The sequence below is a fragment of the Ailuropoda melanoleuca genome, chromosome 10 (genome assembly GCF_002007445.2).
Source record: "Ailuropoda melanoleuca isolate Jingjing chromosome 10, ASM200744v2, whole genome shotgun sequence".
Lineage (NCBI taxonomy): Eukaryota > Metazoa > Chordata > Mammalia > Carnivora > Ursidae > Ailuropoda > Ailuropoda melanoleuca.
The window spans coordinates 47767927-47788446 of record NC_048227.1 but is presented as its reverse complement, the minus strand read 5'-3'; the positions used below and the strand labels follow the sequence as shown (position 1 = coordinate 47788446).

Below are 20520 nucleotides of genomic sequence, written 5' to 3'. Positions count from 1 at the left end.
CTAATTAAAACCTTTCTATTTTAGGGCCCTTTGCCCTTGTTTGGAATTAAGCAGGATTTTTATTTATAAGTATCCCTTTCGCCCACTCAAATCATTAAATGTCAGGCCTCCTCGTGAAGTTCTTCTCTGACCTCTCAGCTCATCCTGTTCTCCTCTGAACGATTACTTAAGTCATTACCATTAGGTTTAGTATTAATTACCCTCTGCAGAAAATGGATGCCCTAATTATGCTCTCCACTTGCCTTGAAGGTGTCTGTGTAATATTTATATTTATGTGTGGGTACCCCTGTGTATCTCAGAAGATTATCATTTTTTTACTCGCTTTTTCCAAATTAACTATATAGCATCTATATAGGCATCGTAGGACCATATTAAACTGAAGAACTCACCAGTAATGGGTTTGGTGCAGGCTGCACACTTTTTGGCATAAAGATGGTTGTAGCAGTCCAAACAGAATGGATAATCATCTCTGGACATAAACTCCTCTTCACAGAGCTCTTTCCTACAGCCACTGCACAGAAAACACTCTTTATGCCACGGCTGGTCACGGAACGTTATCCCACCTGAAGTTATCACCTGCCCAAGGATCACAAAAAGACAGTGATCATGGAAGCTAGTACGATTTGGACCTCTCACGATCCTCTTCTGTGTCCACAAGTGGTATTTGGGCTACTCTATCACCTTGTGCCATGATGTCCTTTCCCTGTGATTTTTTTGAATCGATATGAGAAGCAAAAGACTATAGGGATTAAATAGAACTGGCAAGAAATATCCTAATTTTTCTCCTACAGTGGAATAGAAAAGAAGCAGGACCACCATGGACTCAGGAAAATGAAAACGAAGTAGACCTTTGATTCCTTGTCTCATCTTTCTCTTTCTTGTTGGGCTTCAAAGATCTGCCATCGGAATTAAGATATTTTCTATATTTCCATGTCCAACTTTTAAGGATGCTGAAAAAAGCTACTTTCCCCTGAAAGCTTTATTCCAGCAGTAGCAACCCTGAATGGAATTGATAAGCACCATCAACCACTAATCATGATGACGATTTCTGAAGTGAGCTTTCCGTCCTCAGCCCTATGCCGAGGGATGACCTCTTCTTTTGTTCTTCACCTCCGGCACAGCCAAGACTATGTTATCTTTTCCCCTTTAAGAGATGAGAAACTGCTGTGGGTTAGAGTGGTCACCTCACTCGCCAGGTCACACAGAACTAGCATGCAAACCTACACAGTCTGACTCCCGAGCCTGTGTGCTTAGCCAGTAAAACAATACAGAGGCAAGGTTACAACTGTTTGGTCATGAACAGTTGATGCGTCCTTGTCGAATGAATGAACAAACACCAAGGGGAAAAACATTTGGACAGCAATTCCAGCATAAGATCTCGCACCAATGGGGTGCTGTGGCCACCCCGTGGGTTTTCAGCTTTAGAACTTGAGGTAAGGAGTACAGCTTGTATGTTGAACCTTAATGTGTGATGTGCGAGGGTTTTGTCAGAGAGGCATATTTTCCTCCAGAGCATGTATTTTTTTCTAAACCAGTTTAATCCATGGGTTGTACTTTTTAACAGGATAAGGCATCTTTATTTAGAATCAGATGGGTAGATATTGGACAACTGTTCCTGGGTAGCAATGTTTAAGTCATAGCGTCTTTCGAACCCATGGCTGTTGAGCTCGTGGAATAGCTCTGTTCATGTGCTCGCTGAGACAATTCCTGTAATCTCTGTGTTCACATTAACTGGATATAGACAGTGCAGAGCCTCTTCTAAGCCATCTTATTGCTCAAAAATTTTTAAAAAATGTAGTCTATGATACACGCTTTTGAAAAGATGATTCTTAAAGATAGTTTTGAGTCTTACAACAAGTATCTTAAAAATTAAAGATATTTGATAGAAAAGTTATTTTTCCTCAAGGAAAAGATGTATCCTAGTCTCAATAAGTAAATGGGAAACATAATGGTGTGTGTGAACTAAAGCAATTTAAAATACCCCCCACTGGTTCGCAATGCCTCACTGCAGGCGCAGCAGAACTCAAGATTCCTTTGATTTGTTTGGTCACATTATTAGCAGGCGATGCTTAAAAGATTCCAAACTTGATAAATGTATTCACAGCAAAAGAAAACTTGATATATACACCAAAGACTGTTTAATTAGGGAGAAGAAACTCTGGAACATTAAGAATAGTTTGCTTGTGATTATGCTCCTTTTGAAGAGGCAAGCAGGCTAAGATGAAGCCGAATATCTCGGTGTGGTTTTTGCCATTGATTGATCCCAGGATTTGGAACGAGCCTCTTCTCTGGCAAAGAGGAAGCGGTATTGGCTTTGTGCTTAGTACACCATAGCCAATGAATCAGAGAATGGTCTCTTTGAACCTCAAGGAATCTGAATTCAAAGCACTTGTAGTTTGAGCTTACTTGCTTGGTAGAAAATACTGTTATTTATTTTATTTTATTTTATTTTATTTTATTTTATTTTATTTTATTTTTTTAGAGAGAGAGAGAGTGAGGGCGGGGCGTGGGTAGAGGGAGAGAGAAAGAATCCCAAGCAGATTCCACACCCAGCAAGGAGCCCGATGTGGGGCTTGATCCCAGGACCCTGAGATCATGACCTGAGCCAAAATCAGGAGCCGGACCCTTAACAAAGTGAGCCACGCAGGCGCCCCAGAAAATAAGTTTTAGTTTCACAAAATAAAATCTATGAAAAAAGTTCCAAGGTGCTGCTTGTCCGGTATTTTTTGCCCATTTTGTTTGTTTTATTTGGTCTTTGGTTTGAGTTGAAACATTGTTTTTCTTCAGCTTGGATCATCTTGATCAGAAACATTTATGTCCCATTTTCCTTAAATGACTTGTGGTTTTAAAAATTAAATAGAAAATAATCTGGCATGTTGTGATCTGTCCACTACCCAATATAAATATTTCACAAAGTTTTGGTGACTTCAAGTCATGTCCTAAATATAGGACAAGCTCCTATAACTTGGGAAATGCCAGTGCTTTGGCCTCAAATAGTGCTTAGCATGGATGTACTAGAGAAATTCCCCCTCTTGAATCTTTACAGCATTGAAAGAAACTTTATATTGTGTGACCAATAAATTATTTTAAGATAATTCCCACAAGTCTCATTAATATCTCAGCTCAAGTCTTTAAGAAACATAATGTGAACATGGCCAACTTAGTTGTCCCACAAAACAGTGAGATGAACCTACCATTTTATTTCCAGTATCTGTTTCTAAAATGCATGTCTTCAGGGCATCTGGGTGGTTAAGTCGGCTGAGCGTCTGCCTCTTGATTTCAGCTCAGGTCATGATCTCAGGGTTGTGGGATCAAACCCTGTGACAGGCTTCACGCCCAGAGTGGAGCCTGCTTAAGGTTCTCCCTCTCCCTCTGCCTCTACCCACCCCTTTGTGTGTACTTTCCCCCCGCAAATAATAAAATAAAAAAATAAAACGCGTGTCATCAACTCTGGTAAATCTTCTGAGCTTCATACATTGCAGGGTCATAGGATCTGAGGGTTGCTTAAAAAGTCATTGTCTAAGTCAGTGTTTCTGGTAGAGTAATGGAAGTTTCTGGGTCTAAGATGGGTTTATATCATGTTACTATCAATTATGATTTCAGCCATCATTATAGTGTAATCTAATGATTATGACTTAGGAGTTTATTGTTCCCTCTGCAAATGCAGTCTCGTATTTTAAATACATGTAGAAAATTACCATGGGCATGCGCTCCCATAAAAAGTGGTAGTGAGACTTCTGGCTGTCCAGATGCAATTACACAAATGGTCTTGAGATCTGCCAAAGCAGCCCATAGATCAAAAATGTTTAGACACCGCTGCTTTCCTATCACAATTTATAGTGTTATTTTAAACTCTATGATGCCTCATGGGTCAAGGATTTCTTCAAGTACATCAATATATATTTTATGAAATACAGACAGGTTTTATCAAGGTGATACAGACGAGTGACTTTTTCACATAAAAGCTTAAAGGCTGAAAAAGAATTGGACAAAGTTTACTTGAAGGCATGACTTTTTTCTTATTGGAAGATATGTTTTGAAGGTGTATCCAAGACAGAAGGCCCTAGATGACACTCTGGAACTGGAAGCGAACCACTTGCTGTCCTTCGTCCTTTTTCTGTCTTTATGTCTGATGAATTTCCCTAATGAACTTGTCACTCTCTTGAGTCTACTTATCTGTTCTTCAGAAATATTAAATCTTCAAGCCAAGAAGACATTTGTGTTGCTGGGACATAATGTGAGAAGTTAAATATCCTGTTTAAATTGGTTCCCTTAGTGACTCTGTGAGACAAATTCATATTTCCCTAAAATGAAATGGATCCAAAACTATTTTCTAAGAAATATCTTGTATTCCACAAGCGATGTGTGCCCTCTGCTAGTATCCATGAAATCTTGTGTAATGGCAGTGAATGGAACTGGACTATCTTGAGCTTTTGGAATCTTACATTCCTGTTCTGGGTGGAAGTTTATGATGATAAAAATAGGTGGCTGTCTTCGTCATGACGGGTGGTGTGCTTCTGGACACACTGGAATTCAAAACTAACGTGAATGGGTGAAGACAGAACATGATAGTATTAGTGCATTCCAAACATCTAGTGAGGTTAAAAAGCAATGGTCTGGAAGGTTCTGCAAGCTTCATCCTCTTTAGATAGTTACCTTCTTACAAAAGCTGCAGTAGTGAGCAAACTCCTTCTCAAAACATGGCACACAATAATTGCCGCTCTCTTTGGAAATCAGAGGTTTAGTTCCTATTGGCTGTCGGCAATGCTCACACACAAAGCAGGTTTCATGCCAGTAGTTTCCCTTGAATTCCATTTTGCGGGAACCTGTCCCCCGCCAAATAAGAACCTGTTAGTACATATGAAACATCATTTTACTTATTTTAAGTAAAGATATGTCAAATTACTTAAAAAATATATTTTAACATGAAGATGATAAACTTAATCATCCTTACAGAAAAACAGTGTTTTGTTGGCTTCTAAAACATTTATCTGAAAAGAAGAAGGTAGAGTTCAGCCATGATGATGGTGAGTCGCTCTTCTACTGGAAACTCTTGTGCTGTGTAAGTTAGTTTTGAGATGTGAAAGTACGACTGGTGGAGACTCTGAAAGGCTGCATGTGGTTTAGATAGATTGGGTCGTAATTATCAGTACTGGGATATTAGGACTGCCCAAGGCACAAACTCTCGAGATTGATGTTGTGCAGTTGTGGTCTTCTAGAAACTCTTTGAATTCATAATAAGAAAATGAGAGAGAATCGTGTTTTATGTTGCTGTCCATAGGGATTTAGAAGAGAATCAGAACAGAGAAAGTGCTTACCTGAAAGTATAATGATGTGCATGAATCCCTGACTTGCCTAAGGGGAATAAAGATGAGGAACCCTCAAACCATTTTTTGTCCTGCTACAAAATGATGGTTGGCCCCATTCTCCGATGATGGATTATGCTTCCCGATGCCATCGTGTATGGAGGACGGGGTGTTTAATGCAGTGTTAGTGTTATTGGTTTAGATTTTATCTTCATTCTATGGCTCAGATTGTGGTTGAAAATGTCTCTATGAATTAACTTCATGAAAATACATTGAACATTGTAATTTACCCATACAGAATAATTACCCATACAGAATAATCCTTTTATTTCTAAAATGCACAAAATAAAATCAAGAGATAACAAGATAGATGTCTTTCTCAAAAGGAGGGCTTTCTTAGCTACTGTACTCTTCCTATGTTTGGGTGTAATTCAAAGCGTTGCGGCTTCATTCAGTGAGAGACTGGAGCTCCCTTGTGATCTTACCTGGCATGATGGTCTTCTTGCAGTGGAAGCACTTGGAGGAGCACTCGTTAGAGTAGCACTCTGAGCACAGCAGGCGCTCATCCTTGGCGGCAAAAGGCTTTTCCACCAAAGAGTGATTGCATTTGGCGCAATTGAAGCATCCTTCATGCCAGTGTCGGCCTTTGTAACAAAGATCCTCCAAGACAGTAAATATGAGTTAATTAAATGTGCCAGTGGACAAAACAGGTCATTTTATAAGACAAAACTGAACACTCCTGGGACTCTGGTGTCAGTAGTGTGTGCTGGTAGCTTGAGGGAAAGTTGTCATTGATACTATTACCCATGGAGAGGAGACTGTCTGGGGCAATTAAGAGCTAGAGCCTGGGGTTTTCTTAGTTGGTCACTAAAGACGGATGGAAAATAAATTTTTTTTCTATTTCTTCAGATTTCCTCTTCCTTCCTTTTATAAACTGTAAGAGGAGTTTTTCATGGAATGATTTTTATTTTTAGGTTGTAATATTCTATTATTGTTTGAGAATAAACAAAATCTCAACACACAAAACGAAGACAAAAAAGAAAAAGAAAAAAACCCCAATAATGTGCATTGTGGGAAGAATGGGCTGTATGAGCGCACAGTGGACTTAGGGGAGATGAGCCTGATTCAAAGTCAGAAAATACAGATTTTTGATCTCTACACTTCCAATTATTTATGTATTTATTCACTTATACTCTTGTCATTCCAGAAATAAATCAGCATTTTAGCTCGGTAACTTGGGGGAAATAACATAACCTCTTTAATCTTTGGCATTTTAAACTATCTTCTAAGATCGTTGTGAGGACTAACGAATATGTTCTATTTCATAGTGCTAGGTGCAGTACCTGGTCGCTGACGGTAACTTGGAAGATGCTTATATCTGGTAGTAGAGCAATACAGTATTAACAGTCAATACCAAAGGAAACGAGGCGCTCCAAAGCACTTGTCTGCATGTTTGCATGCAATAATTCTGTGAATTGAAGACCTACCTTGGAATCTGATTCGATTGGTTCTTTGCACTCCTCACAATAGTTGGAAAAGATACGATCGTAACATGAAACACAATATGGATTGTCATTCTTTAGTACATACTTCTTCCCAAGAAGTGATGCTGTGCAGTATTGACAATCAAATTGAGCCGTTGTCATTGTGGTTCAGTCCTGTGAATAAGAAAATGATTCCTATACATGAAAGCAATTTTTTAATAAGATAAATTACGAAGCCTTAATGGGAGCCAAACACTTGAGGGAGTTTATATCTTAAGCAAAAAACCACCAATTTAGGGAAATATGCTGTAGTCATGGTGACATTTGGAGTGATTTAGGAAAGGCTACTCTCCCATTTTGGCAGTTCCTCTGTGTTTTTCTAACAAAATGCAGTAAGCCAGCGGCCAGATTGTGAAAAACATCTTGTATTCATCATTCACTAATGTGAACTTCAATGAAAATATGATATGTGTTGAAAGAGGATGGTTTCACCTCAAGGATATAAATATGAACTGTTGATAGGTCTTTCACTAACTGCCATCACTTACTAACTTGCTGGAGAGTTCTGGAGGCAGAGTTCCTTGGAAATCACAATAGTCTGAAATAGAAGTTCATAATCAAGTACATTGTCATTTTCTAGGCCATTCTTTCATTTCTCAAATCTTTATTGGGCACCTAAGGAGGGCTCTGCACATTGGTCCTCAGATCCTCCTGTACTCCGTACTCTGTTGGGACATCCTCCTTACTTGTGGCTTGAACCTTCCCAAATATGCTGTTGACTCCCAAATCTGTAGCTAAAGCTACACTTGCCTTCTGGGCACCTCCTTTTGGATGGTCCACACTGAACTGGCCAAAGAAAACCAGGTTGGCGGTAGGACTTAGCCAAGTGCTAGGTCTTTCTGGTTGCTGTTGAGCAATTGGCCAGATGTAGAAGTGCAGTGGAAACCATCAGGGGTAGGAAAGGGCTCTAGGCTTCTTCAGGTTTTAGGACTAAACTAAGGTGTTTACAGAACGGTGAGTAGCTGCAGCATCTTGCTGAATGAAAAACAGATATGGAACACGAAGCCAAGGCAAGGGTAAGAACACCAGTAAAGAACAGGACATACAGATTTCAAAAGCTTTAACTAGGCATTGAACGTGAGTTTTTCATTATCACCAAAAGCACTATCACTGATTTTCTTGGAAAATGAGATTTGTTATCTCTGGATTTACTGGAATATACTAGGAGCTATGAATATTTTCTAATTCTCTACCTTGGATTTTTTTTTTAATTTTAGCAAAATCAGAAAGTCAATTAGTTATTATGATGCTTTTTACAACATTTTTAATACTAGTTTTTATTTGGTACATTCAAATTGTATTCCTATACATTTTTGCCTGCTTTTATTTTAATGATGAGGTATCCAGCAGACTGTCTTGCTGATTATATATTGTCCTTAATTCTATACGTAGCAGCTTTGCTAAATTGTTCTTCGCTAACAGAGAAAAGACTGAGGGTTTAGAACATGTGGGTTTTTTTCCCAGGAAAGATGAAAATTCATACTAGAAAGTTCCCAATGGAACATGCCAAAATTATCTGCGAGGAACATTGAATTCCCTATTTGATAAATACCACAGAAATGTCCCTTCCAAGTGAATACAAACACACTCAAAGAGTTGCTGAGGACTTGGAAACAGGAGGAAAATAGATCTGATTCCCTTAAAAGATTTTAAAATGCGAGCTTTATTTACAGTTACAGTGATCATGTGTTTATCTCTTAGTAGTAAAATAAGGTATATATACCTTTAACTTTCATCACTTAGTATGAAAGATGCCATTTTCATTATTAGTACCTATTTGGCGTTAGATGTATATAATAAATCGTGGAGCAAGGGCACTCCCAGTCTACTGCCATTTTGTGAGGCTTTAGTATCTTATAAAATGAAGAAGCAACTGAAGGGATTACAAAACTGGTAGTATTTCAGCACTTTAAATACAACATTACAATACCTATATCTCATTTGGTGATCCAGGTCAGAAATCTAAATATCTAAAATCTAAATAACTGAATAAATATTTATTTTATAAATATATACATATCAATATCAAAGTATATATCAATAAATATAAATATTTGTCAAATAAGTATCCCCATCCTAACCACATAATAAGCCTTGCTCCATAGAAAATTCTTAATAAAATGGACCATATTTTATTATTTTTTTAAAGAAGAATGTTACTTCTTATTTTGTCTTTTTTTTTCCCCCTTAATAGAGAGTTGGGTAGGGTGAGAACAGTCCTTTCAACATCTCAAAACCTTGTGATTTTGTATTTTATAGAACTATACAGTGAGAGGAAGCATTTCGTCTAGGTCAATGTGTATTGAATATCTACTCTGTAATATTTGAACTCCCTGCCCTCCAGAAGTCTGGATTCTCTTAGTTTAACTTCTACCTTGGTAATAGTGAACATAATTTGAGGTAAGAGAACAAACTAAATGTTCACTTTCTCATTCTTGGTTGGGGAAAATACACTGAGAAATTCAGGCCTCATTTTCATGAACTCTCTTATTTACCCGTGGGTATGTGAGCACATCCGAACAGAGGTGTTATAACCGTAGAAGGGGTACATGTTCTACCAGAAGCCTGGAGTTCTTAGGGAACTAATAGAAAAGAGGGTGAGGTTACAGAGTCTGGAGACCTTCCTGGGAAGACTCGAAAGATGTTAGCTGTTGGAACTCAGGAAGGATGGAAGAAAGCGAGGGAGGGAAGATCGATCTTGATTTGGCAGGAAAGGAAGTGGAAACAAATGGGAGAATGGTGCGGGATCTCTTCTGAAGTTGGGAAATGGTGAGTCTTGGGAACAGATTTTCAAGACCTTGAAACTAAAGCCTCTTATAGCTATTTGAGCTTTTAATACGAGTAGTTCTAAATGGGGTGGGGGCAGACAAGAGAAGCAAAAGAATTTCTATAATCAGACCACTTTGTACCTAACCTTCTTCTTTTCTAAACATCATTCTGTCCTTTTTCCTCTTCTTTATCTCTAGCGTTAATATTTTTAAATACTTGGGGAATAACTCTGTGTCTGGGAGAGGAGATCAAATGGCTTGCTTTGAATCATTTCCTACCAGGCAAAGCTGTAAGAAAGAGGATGAGGATCATGTGATTGTTATCTCAGGAGCCCCCATCTGAGGGTTAATTTGGGCAAAGATATTGGGAAAAATTTATCTTTCAAAGATTAAAAACCCCTTTCTTTCAAAGATTTAAAAAGCAGATCTATAATTATGAACCATAAGAAATCTTAATATTAACAATGTAACCCAATTGGGTAGCATTTAATTTTTTTAGGTATGAGCTCAGAAATGCTAGTATCAATACCAAGTAGACATTCTTGTCAAACATCTTTTGAGGGGATTATATATATCAATTAGATATATTCTAGTCACACTTCTTTCGAAGTCATTCTGCAATTATACAATAGTTTAAGTACAGAATTTCTATCATTGCATACTGGGGTTTTAGAAGATTGATTTAGAGATACCCTGATATATATATCAAGAACTGATATATCTAAAAATAAATAAATATCTCAGAAATCCAGTGCCATGACTGGACTTGACTTTCGTTTTCCAGTTCCCTCCTTTATTTTAGATTTCTACTTAAAAGAATGTGAGTTTATTGACAATAGTTTCCATAGCTGAGAATGCCATTTCTTAGATGTTATTTTTTAAACCAGGAATAATTCTGTGTCAAGTTATATTTTATGGTGAATTATTGATTAGAAGGCTAATGCTGTGGGCAATATATCCACTTATATTTTTACTATGCTGAGCAGAATTAATAGATTCACAAGAAATGTACTTGAGAGAATGTCAAGCAGGAGAGAGGCAGGGACTTGATGCCCATGTCTTTAATATGCTTTTGTTTGCAAGGCATCATACATCATTCATTTATTCATGCAGTCAATCAACATTTAAGGTTTTTTTTTTATTTGCAAAGTAATCCGTCAGCAGTTGTAAAGGACATAAAATAGAGTAGATTCAAATCCTCTCCTCAGAGAACTTATAATCTAGTAGGAAGAGTAAGGACGTTTTATAAATAAAAGGAAGTGATGAGGGGAAATGAAAGATTGTAAGATTCTAGAGCAGCGGTTCTAAACACAGAGCGCACATTAGAGTTTAAAAATTTCCGAAGTGCACCCCTACCCTAAACCAATTAAATCAGAATTTCTGAGGCGAAGAACGAGAAAAAGTATTTTTTCAAGTCCGAGGTGGCTCTCACGTCCAGTGAGGTTTGTCCAATGGTGGTGGAAACCACCAGTTTAGCGGAGGTGGGGGAACGATGACTTTTAGCTTGGAAAAATGCAGGAACAAGCTGGAGAAGGTGGAGCTCGAATGAGTCATGCAGTAGGTATTATCGGTCGGCTCTCTCAACCTTGGCTTTACCCTCCTCGCTGGAGAGGTCAGGAAGCTAAAAATATTTCCTGGCTCCTCTTCAGCTGGTGTTCAGGAGGCAGATTTGGCTCTGCTAACTCAAACCACGTGTGTAAACTGGATGCTGGGAGGGAAAGGGAGGATGAGTTCCTGCCACTGTTGATGCTGGCGGACTGTGTAGGAGATACGTGAGTGGCTTCCACTAGTTTGAAATACCCGGACTCAGGTTGTCCAGGGTTCAGTGACTAGATTTTTGGCTGTGAGAAACAGTTGTGATGGTGTCAGTGGCAGCCACAGCAGGTCTCTGACGTCTGGATCACAGAGCAGAACGGATGTAAAGGTGGGCGAAGAGCAGTTGCTCCTACCCTTGGTATTTTATAATATGAATGCCACCAATGGTATCGAACATTCCTGTTCCCTGAGTGCCGAGTACTGTATTAACCACTAGGTGTGGATTATCTCCTTTAGTCCTCTCTTGACCCTCTAGGAGGGGCCTATTATTATTATCTCCGGGAATAACATTATCGCCTTAATGAAGAAACCAAAACTTGTGAGGCCAAGAGCACCTGGCTGGTAAAAATGCTAGATCTAGAATTCAATCTAGGCTTGTCAGAAACTGAAGCCTAGGAACTCAGCCTGTGCAAACCTCTCTATCCCTGGAGTTGTGGGGAAGGGTATTTAAGATAGAGCAACAGAATTAGGGTAGACATTAATACTTGAATATGTGAGGCAGGCATGGGAAGCAGCAAGTAATTTATTCAAAGTGGCTTGCAAGGCAGAAGAAGGCAAATGTTGGAGGAGAAATTGGAAAGGAAGACTGGGCAAGATCATCAATGGTTTAAGTTTCAAGCTGAAGTTGAACATATTTTTTTCTATAGAAAAGAAAATAACCACTGATGACTGAAAATAGATGAGTGAAATGTTTTGAGCTGAGACACATGAAAATTAATTTAAAAATAGTGACAGAAGGGATTGGAAGATGGACATACCACAAACAGGCAAATCAGTTAGGATTCTGTTTTTCAATATTCTATTTGTGGGTTTGTTTTTTTTTTTTTAAGATTTTGTTCATTTATTTGACAGAGAGTGAGAAAGCACAAGTAGGGGGAGCGACAGAGGGAGAGGGAGAAGCAGGATCTCTGCTGAGCAGGGAGCTCAATGTGGGGCTCGAGCTCAGAACCCTGGGATCCTGACCTTAGCTGAAGGCAGACGCTTAACCAATTGTGCCACCCAGGCGCTCCCAATATTCTATTTGATCAACAAATATTACTGTTCTTCCTATGTAAAAAAAGAAAAAAAAAGTGTGCTTTACATGTTTGATGGGGAATGTGAAGGAATTTTTTTTTTTTTTTTTTTTTTTTTGAGAGGGAGAGAGGTGGGGGAAAGGGCAGAGGGAGAGGGAGAGAGAGAATCCCAAGCAGGATCCATGTCCAGGGCAGAATCCGACACGGGGCTCCATCCCAGGACCCTGAGATCATGACCTGAGCTAAAATCAAGAGTCGGACACTTAACTGACTGAGCCACCCATGCGCCCTAGGAGAATTCTTATTGAAGAAATAATGGCCTGTCTTCTAAAATTGACAGATTATATCATGCTACAAATTTAAAAAACAAAACAAAGCAAAAGTGATGAACCTCAACCAGGCAAAAACACACACTGAGGCATCTCAGGGTAAAACCACTAAAAACCAAAGGCAAATAACATCTAATATAGGGTAAAAATATTACTTTCATTGTAACAACAAATTAAGAAGTTACCTACTTCTCAATAGGAAAACATGGAAGCTAGAAATGAGAAGATAAGGTAAATTTGCTGAAAGAAATTAGAAGCCAATCTAGAAGTCTATACTCAGATAAAACAGCTTTTGATAATGAAGTTGAAAAAAAGACATTTTTCAGACAATCAGAAACTGAATATATCCAGAGCATACCCATATTAAAATAAATGCCCCAAACCGTTTTTCAGGCAAAAAAGCATTGATCTCAGATTGAAACTCAGAGAAGAAGAAAGCAGAGAAAAACAACAAAAATGGTAAATATGGAGGTATATCTAAATAAATATTGACTCTGTGGAAGAACTTTAGCTAAAGAATTAGAAAATTTGGATAAAATGGGAAACTTCTAAGATAAATAAAACATTAAAACTGAACAAGAATATAAAATTTCAACTAATTGGTAACTATCAGAGAAACTGAATTTGTTATTAAAAGCCTATGTACACAGTAAAATGTAAGCCCAAATGAATTTTACCAAGCCTTAAGAAATAGCACCACACCTAATAAACTATGCCAAATATTATAAACAGGAAGCATGTTAATTTTGAACCCATTAAAACTCTGATAACAAAATCTGAAAACATTAGCGAAAAAAATTTATAGGCCACTTACGCTTATAATAAATAATAAATTTTGCAGTACACAGAATCTTTCCTCAAATAATAGCTAACTGACTCTAGTGATATGTGAAAATGTTAATCATATCATGGTAGATTGCATTTATTTCAGGAATGCAATTTTGGTTTAAAATTAAAAAGAGAATCACTGTATTTCACCACATTTATCAAATAAAAGAGAAAGCCATATAATTATCTTAGTAGATGCAGAAAAGGCCTTTGATGAAATTTGACTTCAATTCATAATCAAAAACTTAGTAAACTGAGAATAAAAGGAATTTCTTCAGTGTAACTTAAAAAAAATAGCAAACATATTTAATGGTGAATGCCGATAGCTTTTACTCTGAGATCAGAAACAGAAAAAGAATGCCTGAGATCACCACTTCTATTCAGTTTTATGTGAGAAGTCCTGGCCGGTGCACTAAGATGAGAAAAAGAAAAATATCAGAATCGAAAGGGAACAAATAAATTGTCATTATTTGCTGCGGATTGATTTTGTGTGAAGAGAATCCAAATGATTCTGTAATAAACAATTAGAATTTGTAAGTGGGTTAATAGAGTTGCTGGATAAAACATCTACATACAAAAATCAAATTCTTATAACAACAAAGAGAAAATGAAATTTCAAAAATATATCATTTTTGTTACCATTAAAAACCCCTCACATAGCTTGTAATAAATCTAATAAGCATGTGTGAGAACCCTACACTGAACACTTAGAAGGAATATAAAGAAAAACTGAGTGAGTGAAAATAATTGGTCATTGAAAGACACTATTAAAAGAAAAGAAAACCACAAAATAACAGGCTAACAGGTGATATTTACCACACATATAACTGACAAAGGATTAGAATACAGAATATATAAAACACTCCCGTGAATCAAGAGGAATTAAAAATAAGCTAATGGAAAAATGGTATAAGCAAATATTTTTCTTTTTTAAATGACAGATTTTTTAAAGGAAGCTCAGTCTACTCCATGGAATTGGATTTGATCTGTTTAGCAAACCATAATGAAATACATTTACACTCACAAGTTCAGAAGAAATGAGCAAGCCTGACAATATCAAATGGTGAGGATAAGGAAGAAGAACAGAAGCTCACACACTGAAAATAAAAATGAAAGATGGATGGAAAAAATCACTCCGAAAACCAGTATTTCATAATATTGTAAAGTTGAACATGTACCTTTCGTATGACTCAGCAATTTCACCCATTAAGTGTGTAAATCACAAAATCTTGCAGAGATCATGTGCAAGAATGCTCACAGCAGCATAGTTTATATTGGCCGTGACAGGAAACTGAATAGCTATCAAAGGGAAAATAGATACAAAAGTAGATGGATGGTCATACAGATGAATTGCAAGTAATTCATCCTCATAGATGAACTTCACAATATTGAGTGAACCAAGTAGGTTGCAAAAAGTAAATATACTTTTATAAAGTTCAAGAACATCCCAGCTGATTACTAGGAATTATAATAAATAGGTTAACACATTAAAAATACATGTTAATAAGTTAGTTAACATGCTATTAAACATAATAAATATATATTATTCAAGCTATTTTAAAAAGCATGATGATGGTAGATACAAAAATCAAGATGCAATTTAAGATTATCTAACTTCTGGAATTAGTGGGATATTGAGAGGTTGCAAAGAGGGTTTCAAATATATAGGATCCAGGCATTTGCCCAAAGGATACAAAAAAATACTGATTCAAAGGGATACATGCACCCCAACGTTTATAGCAGTTATCAACAATAGCCAAATTACGGAAAGAGCCCAAAAGTCCCTTGACTGATGAATGGATAAAGAGGTTGTGGTTTATATACACAATGGAATATTACTCAGCCATCAGAAAGAATGAAATCTTGCCTCTTGCAATGACATGGATGGAGTTAGAGTATATTATGCTAAGCAAAATAAATCAGTCAGAGAAAGACAAACATCATATGATTTCACTCATGTGTGGGATTTAAGAAATGAAGCAGGTGAACATAGGGAGACAAAAAAAGAGAGAGGCAAACCATAAAACAGACTCTTAACTGTAGAGAACAAACTGAGGGTTGCTCAGGGGTGGTGGGTGGGGAGTGGGTTAAATGGGTGATGGGGATTAAGGAGAACACTTGTGATGAGGACTGGGTGTTATGTGTAAGTGATGAATCACTAAATTCTACTCCTGAAACTAATATTACTACCGGTTAACTAACTGCAATTTAAATAAAAACTTGAAACTACAAAAAAATCCACACACATCGATAGGAAATGTTTGATTTCTTAGACTAAATTGCTATTGTACTTTGCATATATATTAGAAATATTCTTTCCTATATGTGAAATGCTTTATTTTTTTTAAAGATTTCAAAAAATGAGTTGATGATAAATAAGTAGAGTAGTATGTATTAAACAATCCTTTCTTACATTTGTCAAAAGAGAAATAATCCACAAGGGTGCAGCAATATCTAGAGAAAGGTTTTGCCTGCTGATGGTGGTCATGGAAGTTTTTAAACAAGGAAGATCTGGGATGCACGTGGACTGAATAGAAAGGGACCTGAGGGGGGACCATTTTATTTTATTTTATTTTATTTTATTTTATTTTATTATTTTTAAAAGATTTTATTTATTTAAAGGGGGGGATTTCTGCACCAGTGGGGGGAGGGGCAGAGGGAGAGGGAGAAACAGACTCCCCGCTGAGCAGAGATCCTGACACAATCCCAGGACCCTGAGATCATGAGCAGAGCCAAAGGCAGATGCTTAACCAACTGAGCTATGCAGGCGCCCAGAGAGGGACCATAAAAGATGCAAGAGAGGGGAGAAGTTCTCTCTCTCACGCACTCTTTCTTAGTACCAAGGAGGTGTGCAAAGCAAGAACATGGTTACAATATGCATGAGCTTTTTGCATGAACATTGTGCAAATCAAGGACAACCTGTATGTATATTACTCTCCTGTCATGGATTACAAGTTTCAAAAGTGAGAGGGCTTATCCTTCTTATGGTGGAGTTGAAATGTACAAGGATAGAATTTGAGCCTTCTGGCTTCCAGTAACATCTCTATTGTCGGTGTATTTTTGAGGAAGTTTATTTACTGTGGTAGTTGAATTACCATATATTTTTTATTCTAAACGTCAATTATAACTTACATTGTTTTGATAACAGCTTTTTGTTCCCTGTGGAGGCAGGTGAAAATGTATAAAATCACCACATTGATTATAATTCTTGAAATAGAGGATATACAATAAATGGTATTTAAGATGACTTCTGTCTCTAATACAGAAGTCTGTAAATTTTGCTACATAGATGCAAATAATGCCATAACTACTACTTTTGCACATATGTAAAAGTGCAGTCTCCTTTAATTCAAAGTTTACTGGGATTTCTGGCTTAATTTCCATCCGGTTATTCAAAGCAGCTTCACTCAGTGTGTATAAATACATCTGTGCTCCTGTGAGAGTGCCGCACGACTGTTTCAATTGCCCATTCAGGCTTTCATTGATTTAATAAAGTAGATTTGTTTCCGCTTTTCTTTAGGGAAAAACTTGGGAGAAACTAAATCTAAGTGGTGTAAGGAATATTAAAATCCTCTTGGGAAGTGTTAGTACAAAGTGTTTAAGTCTTTGAAATTTGTGATTGATACGCCAAACTTCAGTGGAAACAGAAATGGGATGAAGAATCTTAATTCAAACTGTACTTAACTGAATTTACCCATTTTGGATTTTAATTTGAATTGTTGCTCTGATGGCCAGTCAGGAGCATTTTTGGAAACTTCACTGAGCAAAGTATATTGCTCTATGCTCTGTGGTTATAGAAACCATCTATAGTGCATAGTTAGATAATCACCTAGTCTCCTGAGGCAACTGTTCCCATCATTCTCCTCTCCTCCCTCCCTGCCCACGCCCCCTGCATATGTTTATTGGGCGCCACATCCTATTGATCCCACTTCGGAAGCCTCCCTTAAATCTTAGGTTGGGCCCTCCTCATATCTCCGATGGGTCATGGTGGTTTACATCAGCCTGAAGAGATTATTAAAGATTTTTTCTTCTATTTGGTGGAACCGAGCACATTTCTACTACGTGACTTTTGTTCTCTAATGATAAGCTCAATTTCCCCTAGGGAGTTCTAGAACATCCACCACATGCTCAAGAAGAGTCTTTCTCAGACTCCTCTGATCATCTCCCCTCAGTGGAAAAAACCTCCAGCAGCTCATTTTTGATTATAAAATGAAGTCTAAACTCCATTAGTTACCATAAAGACCCTTTACTACCTTGCTACTTTCCCCCTCTCCAGCCCTTTCCAGATCCAGCACTGCCCAACACACCTTCAGCTCATCTATGCTTTAGCCACTGCCAGCCACTCCCTATCCTTCAAATATAGTACATCCTTTTATGCTGTTGAGCCCCCACCTGTGGCTTTTCTTCTGCATCTAATACCCTTCTTCTTGTCGCGCTGACCGTGTCTGCCTGATGCTTCTCCTCATTCATCAAGGTCCAGTTAAAAATCCTCCTCTCTGTAGCTTTCTCACATCCCTCAGAGAAGAGTTGTTGCACTCATTAGTTCCTACATATGTCTGTTTTCCTTTTGCCACATTTTGTGGCAGTATTTTTGTCCTATGTGTGTGTGTCTCACTTGTGAGCTCCTCAAAGAGTAAGATGTTGTTTGCTTCATTTGTGTGTCCCAGGTCTGAGCAGAGCAGCACCTCAGAGCATGGTTTATAACTGAGGGAAAAAATGCCTGGAAAATCTTCTGGTCTCTGAGGCCTCGGAGTCCAAGACAAGTACTGATGGAAACATATATGCAAAGAGGATTCTGTCAACAGAATGAAGGATAAAGGCTCAAGTAGAAAAGAGTTAAGAATTTGTATGTTAAATATCCACTTGAGTAGTGAATTCATTTATATCTGTTACATCTCTGGCAAATATGTCAAAGGACTGAAAATGAAGGTTAGGGAACAGAAGGTAAAGCCTTAAGGGCCTGTCTGTGGCAAGAACGTTCATTCACTTTTCTTGTGAGGGCAGCCGAAGAAGACAGCTGGAGGGCTCCTCCATTACCAGCTGAGGAAGATATCAAACAAACAACAGAAGTAGGTGGTTTATTTGTTGATATTATTAAAGGGCTTTTTTCTAACCTAGGGGCACTAATATGCTTCTAGTAACAGTTTTTTTTTTTTTTTAAAGATTTCTTTATTTGAGAGAGAGAGAGCATGCAGGGGGAGGGGCAGAGGGAGAGGAAGAGAGAGAATCCTGAAGCAGACTCCCTGCTGAGCGTGGAGCCTGACGTGAGGCTCCATCCCAGGATGCTGAGATCATGACCTAATCTGAAATCAAGAGTTGGTCGCTTAATCGACTGAGCCACCCAGGTGCTGCTCTTAGCAGTTTTTGAACTGTTAGGTCAGATACCTCAATTGTCTGTTGGAAGTCACACCAGGCTTTTCGGGCCTATGTGCATAACATCTTGAGACAAACCATATCTTTACCAAGGTCACAAGGTCTTCGTCTTCTGAGATCTGTGATGTGAGCCGAAATGCTGTTTGATCGAGTGACTGAATTTGACAAAGTTCGGGGGGGGTTAAATGAGATATATGAAAAAGTAAATCTTCCAAAGTCTGTGTAAACTAGGCCAGATGGGTTAAGTGAATGTTCTACAGCAGAGGAAATTAAAATGCACATATTTTAAAAATATGAAGGAGTTAGGATAACTCGTAAAGAAGTTCTACTTTTAGGTTTTTCTTTCTTTTCCTGGTTCTGAGGGTTGAGTTGAGCAGACCTGCTGTGTACTTCCTTAGCTGTGTTTGCTTGTAGCCCCAGATGGAACATACTGAGAAGAACTAGGTTAGAAATGAGGAGCTACTGGGGCGCCTGCCTGGCTCAGTCGTTAAGCGTCTGCCTTCGGCTCAGGGTATGATCCCGGCGTTCTGGGATCGAGCCCCACATCAGGCTCCTCCACCGGGAGCCTGCTTCTTCCTCTCCCACTCCCCCTGCTGTGTTCCCTCTCGCTGGCTGTCTCTCTGTCAAATAAATAAATAAAATCTTTAAAAAAAAAAAGAAAGAAATGAGGAGCTACAGATCGCTCCCCTGGTTGCTTTAGCGCTAGCATATAACTCATCCACTGTTGGGGAAACTATTTAACCTCTCTGGCCCTCTGTTCCTTAACTATAAATGAGAACAATAATAGCTGCTCATGATCCCACCCAAGTATCAACTGAGATGTAAGAATGGAAAAGTCATGGGTAAATCGGCTGTAGGTGTACTTGACTTGATGGAAAATGTGCAATTGTAACTGTAGTTCCCATTTGGAAGAAGGAGGCTGTTTTCTTCCCCCCTCAAACACTACTTTTTAAAAACTCAACAAACAATTTTAAAAATAACTAAAGCCATAACTTCAGGCCATCAGTCAAAAATAACCTAAAACAAGCATCATAGAATTGTGGTGGAATGTTTGATATTAGTCTCTAGGGACATATTTGCAAACCCAGTTTGTTGGAAGCTGAATGTCTTGTGTGGAGAGGTCAAATACGAATTCTCCTGAGAGCTGATGAACTACTCTCCCATGAAACAAAACAGCTGACTAGAGCTTTCCATCTGGTTAATTTGTTCTATGGATACTAACAAAGGAACAAAAATGCTTTGATGGTTTTCTTGGAGGGATAACATTTAGAATCGTTTAATTATAGAAGCTATTACTGAAATGGTGGTAAATATATCATGGTAATATATAACTATTTTATCAAACATTATATTCTTCAAAAATAAAAGAAGTCTTATGCAATATGTAGGTTTAATACCATCCTTGATTTTTTCCCCCCTCACTGGAGTATAAGAAAATTGTCAAGACCAAAAAAATACTCCTTTTAAGATGAAACTGGATATCTAAATGTCTGTCTATTGAGATCCAAATTTTCTGTTTTTATTTTTATTTATTTTATTTATTT

At 37.9% G+C, this 20520-nt stretch overlaps 1 protein-coding gene across 3 annotated transcripts in view; it reads right to left on the bottom strand.

Annotated features, from left to right (window-relative positions):
• FHL5 (four and a half LIM domains 5) overlaps window positions 1-20520 on the bottom strand; it is a 44529-nt gene that overhangs the window by 7601 nt on the left and 16408 nt on the right. For 2 of the 3 annotated variants that reach the window (XM_019808363.1, XM_011235297.2), the window contains exons 2-5: window positions 6794-6964; window positions 5792-5966; window positions 4657-4826; window positions 390-576 (exon numbers count right to left, since the gene is read on the bottom strand). In XM_019808363.1, the coding sequence (XP_019663922.1) occupies window positions 390-576; window positions 4657-4826; window positions 5792-5966; window positions 6794-6952 (691 nt within the window). In that variant the 5' untranslated portion in view covers window positions 6953-6964. Of the gene's footprint in view, window positions 1-389; window positions 577-4656; window positions 4849-5791; window positions 5967-6793; window positions 6965-20520 lie in introns of all 3 variants that reach the window. The other variant, XM_019808364.2, reaches the window with a different exon arrangement.